This window comes from Nelumbo nucifera, chromosome 1, assembly GCF_055504915.1.
Source record: "Nelumbo nucifera cultivar China Antique chromosome 1, China Antique-T2T, whole genome shotgun sequence".
Classification (NCBI taxonomy): Eukaryota; Viridiplantae; Streptophyta; class Magnoliopsida; order Proteales; family Nelumbonaceae; genus Nelumbo; species Nelumbo nucifera.
The window spans coordinates 61,309,622-61,315,621 of NC_142649.1; the positions used below are offsets into that span (position 1 = coordinate 61,309,622).

The following is a 6,000-nucleotide window of genomic DNA, read 5'->3' on the forward strand; positions in this document are numbered from 1 at the left end:
AATGGAAGTTGGACAATGGTAAACTTGTTTCTTGGATTCTGAGTTCTATTGACTATCATATATCTGTACTTATGAGGAGAATGAAAACAGCATATGAGATGTACGTGTATCTAAAAAAAGTTTATCAACAGTCCAACGTATCTAAGCAATATTAGATAGAATCAGAAATATTATCTTACAACCAAGGAGATAGGAGGATACAGGAGTATTATTCTAGTTTTCTTGATTTATGGGTTGAATATGAGATTGTTCACATTGAACCCTCAGATCTAGTGGAGTGTGTGAAATATCTCCAGAAGCACTTTGAGAAGAGAAAGGTGACTCAGTTTTTGATGAGACTTGGACCTGAATATGAGATAATCAAGTCCAACATTCTGAATAAGGGAACACTTCCAGATATGGATTATGTTTTAGGGGAACTTCTGAGGGAAAAGACTAGACTTCTCACTGTAGCCGGGTTCGATGAGAAGATGGCTGAAGTTGGGGCTGAAACAACCTTTATTGCTCATGGGGGTAAGAAGCCAACCTCCAAGGACCTCTCCAAAACCTAGTGCTACGAGTGTAAGGGTTTTGGACATATTGCATCTCACTGTAAGAAGAATGTGTGTACCTATTGCAAGCAACATGGTCACATCATTCCGGACTGTCCGGTTCGACCAGCTAAAGGCTCTTAGAAAAAGACTCAGCCCCAGGCCTATTAAGTAACAGATGGACCCGCAACAAACACTGTATCTACGAAGGGCGAGTCTTCAGTGAAAGGTGAATCAACAGGTGTCATGGATGAAGAAAGGGTTCGACAATTGGTATTTTCTGCTATTTCCTCTGCTTTCTCTGCTATTGGCTTGTCTGGTAAGTTCTCTACATATTGTTCTTCCCCTTTACATTCTTGGATTATAGATTCAGGTGCCACCAACCATATGACAGGAGCCTACCTCAACCACCCAATCCCTTCCACTAAAACTCACCATAAACATATTATTACTGCTAATGGTGAAAAGTTAGACATCATTGGTAGTAATGACCTGTCCTGTCAATTGTCACCAACCAGATCCTTTCCTCTCTCCAAAATCCTCTTAATACCCAACCTTACTACTAATCTGATTTTTGTTGGTCAACTTGTTGATGAAGGTAATGTTTTCACCTTTTCTCATGATGGTAGCTTGATACAGGACCGATACACTGGGAAGGTGAAAAGGGAAGGGGTATAGGCTGGGCCATCTATCTGCACTGGGGTTCGAGAAGTCTCAACTAAGGGCATCTTTAGCTTTACTTAGTTCTTCTTTTTCTGATTCTATGTTGAGTTATAGAAATAATGTTTGGGATTTATGGCATAAACGATTGGGTTATCCATATTCCCCAAAATTAAAGTTTTTGTTTGACTCTGGATTGATTAAGAATAAAATTTCCCCTGTTGATACTTTTGATGTTTCTTGCACTACGTGTTGTTTTGAGTAAAAGTCATGTTTTACCATTTTTTCATAAATCTGAACATGCCACTAAATCTTTTGAGATAATACATAGTGATGTTTGGTCTGCTTCTATTACTTCACGATTGGGGTACATATATTTTGTATTATTTATAGATGATTGTACCAGATATACTTGGATTTATTTTTTGCGACACAAATCAGAAGTCTTTGGTGCATTTAAGTTGTTTCATACTATGGTGCAAAATTGATTCAAGTGCAGTGTGACTATCCTCCGCTCAGATTCAGGGGGAGAATATAGAGATGGAGACTTCTTGGCATATTTGATGAGTCATGGAATTCAGTCTCAGCGCAGCTGCCCAGAAACTCCACAACATAATGGTGTAGCTAAACGGAAGAACGAACACATTCTCGGTGTTGTGCAGACATTACTACAAGAGTTTCATACTCCAACTTCGTTTTTGGTAGAAGCAGCCAGTATAACCGTGTTTTTTATCAATTTTCTTCCATCCTTTGTTCTAGGCAACACCTCTCTCTTCCAAAAACTTTTTGTTTATCCCCTAGATTTCTCTAGCCTTCATGTTTTTGGATCTTTGTTTTGTTCATCTTCCTATTCGTGAACGATCTAAATTAACTGCTCAGTCTATTATGTGTGCCTTTATGGGATATAGTCCTGACCACAAAGGATTTTTGTAATATGATCCTACTATTCGTCGTATTCGGATTTCTCGGAATGTTGTGTTTCTTGAACATATCTCCTCCTTTGCTGGGGATGTTAGATTGTTTGCTCCTTGCATCTCTGCTTTGCAGGACTTTGATTCAAATGAACTACTACTTCCTCAACCGAGAGAGATATTCTTGTCTTCACCTGCAAGCGGCTACGTGTCTCGACTCCTGTGCCCACAACCCCCCTTCCACCCGATCCAGAGCATTCATCTCAGATATCCTCTATAAGTGATACCTTGACCCAAGATCCTCCTATTTTAGATAGTAGTTCAGTTATTCCACTTCGTCGTTCTACCCGTATCTCTAGACCTCCTGACCGCTATGGTTTTCTTTCAAACCATAGTTCATTTTCTGTTGTACTTTCTTCCACAGATATCCCTAGAATTTATCAGCAAGCCATTAGAAGTTCTCAGTAGAAAGAAGTTATTGATGCCGGAATTCAAGCCCTCCATGAGAATGACACTTGGGATCTTGTGCTAGCTCCTCTAGATGCTTCTATTGTTGGAAGCCGTTGGGTCTATATGATCAAACTGAAATCAGATGGCTCTCTTGATTGATATAAGGCCTGGTTAGTTGCCTAAGGATACAGTCAGGAATATGGGATTGATTATGAAGAAACATTTCCCCCGGTCACTAAGATCACCACAGTTCGGACTCTTATAGCCATTTCTGCTATTTATTCTTGGACTATTTATCAATTAGATGTGAAGAATGCATTCCTTCATGGCGAAAGGAGATAGTCTACATGAAACCTTCGCCTGGATATTGCAGTGATCCTTCACGTGTCTGTTGCCTGAAGAATGCTTTATATGGCCTGAAGCAAGCACCCAGGGCTTGGGCTTGGTTCGAGTGCTTCCGGGATGTTGTTGTTGCAACTGGGTATAATCAGAGTTCCTCTGACTACTCCCTCTTTGTTAAGAGAAGACCCCTGGGTATTACTATTCTTCTATTATATGTTGATGACATGCTCCTAACGGGGGATGACCATGATGACCATGATGACCATGATGACATACTCCCTCTTCATAACTCATTTCATATGAAGGACCTAGGTCCTCTAACTTCTTGGGTTTGGAGGTTCATCGTAGCAGTTGAGGATATTTTATTTGTCAAAAAAAGTATGCCTCTGATCTCGTCAAACTAGCTGGAATCACTGATAAGAAACATGTTGATACCCCCTTGGAGTTGAATGTCATGCTATCCAAATCCGAAGGTCTCATCTTTCCTGATGCCACCCTGTACCGTCAGCTTGTTGGCTCTTTGATCTATCTTACTATGACCAGGCCTGATATTTCACATGCTTTTCAGGTTGTCAGTCAAATTGTCTTTGCCCCGAGACAACCTCATATGACTACAGTTCACCGCATCATCCATTATGTTTGAGACACCTCTCAGGGACTGTTTTTCTCTTCCTCATCATCCATACAGTTGAGGGTTTATGCTGATGTTGATTGGGCTGGTTGCCCTGACACTCGTTGATCCACTACTGAGTGGTGCGTCTTTATGGGTGACTCTCTCATCTTCTGGAAGTGCAAGAAACATCAAATTGTCTCTAAGTCTTCCATTGAAGCTGAGTATGGAGCTGTGTCTTCTACATGTAGCGAGATTGTTTGGCTGAAGTCACTTTTCATTGATCTTGGGATTTCTCTTCCTACTCCTATCCCTCTATATGCCGACAACACCAGTGCTATCAAGATCGCATCTAATCCAGTCTTTCATGAGAGGACTAAACATATCGAGGTGGATTGTCACTTTATTAGAAACCTCCTTGTTGCAGGCTCTATATCTCTTCCTCATGTTGCTTCTCACATGCAGGTTGCCGACATCTTCACCGAAGCCATGACTAAGAGTCGACATCTCATTCTTGTGTGCAAACTGATGCTGATGTCTACACATCAGTTTGAGGGGGAGTGAAGATATATTTTGATGTCCATTATTAGAGTAGTCCTTGTTGTACAGTATCATAGTTATTGTTTTATTTGTTCTTTTTATCTTTCAGCCCTGTAAGGGCATTCTTGTATCTGTACATACTTTTTATCTCTTTAATATAAAGGAGGCTCTTTGGGGTGGGGGTCAACTATTCTTGACACCCCTAGATCTGGTTGCTTCTAGATCTGAATTCTGTTCACACTTTACATGGACCCAAAGATCACTATCTGGACAAAAAGGTAGATAGAAGAGTTCTGTATTTGGGTGGGTGGTGGGGGAGCATCCCCATGAGGGTCATATTTAAAGACAAATGGTGTTAAAAGGGTATAGGTAGCTAGGGCTAGCCTATAATTCAGTAGGGAAGGGTGCTTGGCATTCACTTTTTTTTTTTATATATATATAATTGGCGTACGCTGTATTTTTCATACATAAAGAATCTGGTTACTGATCCAAAAGAAAATGCTTGTAGTAATATAGTACCACCTGAAGCAAAGAATGCCTCTGAATTTTCTTTGCTCTTGAATTTTTTCCTTACTTGAACTGGATCCGAACACTGATGATCTACAATCTTGCTTTTGTATCACCTACTTTGACCTCAACTGCAGTTGTCGTTCCCATCTTGATGCCACATAGGCACATATGCCACCATGTACTGAGTACTGTTTTTGCTTAGTCATTTAGCTATTCATAGCAAGTTATTTTCCTTAGTTTTGTTAATGGCATAATGATTCTGACCTGGCTTGCTAAAACCTTTTGACTGCAACACATGTTTCATAAAGCACCATTTTTTTTCCTGAAATCAGTTCAAAAGAAATTGAATAAAAATACCTTGGTTGCATTTACTCTAGCTGGGTGACAGCATATTCATTGCTATGAAATTCATTATAAAAATGTAAGTTTAGTTATGTGTTTGTCTATGTTGACATGCTGTTTGGAGTTCAAATGTGTTGCCATATATGTTTTTCAAGGAATACAGAGAATGTGATTATTTGTCATGTGATATTCTTTCATTCTTCCTGTTTCTTTTTTCCTGGTAAGGTGCGCATAGCCTCAAGCGTTTTGGCCTCACTGCATGTACTCCACCCATCCCCATCCTTCACTTGAAACTGAAGATTGTAATATTCTGCAGGCTAGAAATGCCCAGTACATGTGAAGTGGCTCAGACTGCTTAAGTTGAAGTGATTTCATGTCCTTGTGTAGAAGACATATGCCTGCCCTCAGAGAAAGTTGCTGACAGCCCAAGTGCCCAACAATAATTTTGGCGTTTTCTGTTGCAAGGGTAAGAAGGGCATTAGCTATGCTCAGACCTTGTTTGATACTTTTTACCAGTTTTTCCCTTTATTTTTTGTCATGAACGATTAAGCAGGTCTAGCAAAAATCAAGTTGTTGGGATTGATCTTGGTTTCAGGCATGCAAGAGCTCACTATAAACTTATATCCTCCAATCATTTATTCTTTATTTCTTCCTTGTTTCCTTTTGAATACTGTTGAGCTTCGTTGTACCAGATAGTAGTCTCCTTTCTACCAGGAGCATAAATTTTGCACTCTTTTTCTGGGTTAGCAGACCTTATTATCTATAGATCTCCGACAGGAAATATAGGATCATACCTTATATTTGTATATTTCAAACACTGTTTTTGTTTTGTTTCTACCTATTGGTCCACAAGCTTTATGCTATTTGGTCACGGTTATTGGTTTACTAACCGGTTGAGAAGTTTTTGATAGATTCTTAGTTGAAAGGACTAAGATGGAGTCTTAGCCTCCCACGGCTCGTTTACACAGGGCTCCATGACTTGCCACTTGCCACTGCCAGTTGCCACATATTGAATATGTGACATGAGATAAGAGTTCAGATCTACTCTGCTGGCCACATCCTGTGCATAAGAAAGCTAAAGAAGCACATCGTGAACATCTTCCCC

At 39.9% G+C, this 6,000-nt stretch overlaps 1 protein-coding gene across 3 annotated transcripts in view; it reads left to right on the forward strand.

Annotated features, from left to right (window-relative positions):
* Positions 1-5,732, forward strand: part of LOC104594351 (translation elongation factor Ts (EF-Ts)) — a 41,294-nt gene extending 35,562 nt beyond the window's left edge. For 2 of the 3 annotated variants that reach the window (XM_010254611.3, XM_010254612.3), the window contains exon 9: positions 5,212-5,732. In XM_010254611.3, coding sequence (XP_010252913.1) covers positions 5,212-5,254 — 43 coding nt within the window. In that variant the 3' untranslated portion in view covers positions 5,255-5,732. Of the gene's footprint in view, positions 1-5,120 lie in introns of all 3 variants that reach the window. The other variant, XM_010254613.3, reaches the window with a different exon arrangement.
* Positions 5,733-6,000: the final 268 nt, after the last annotated feature.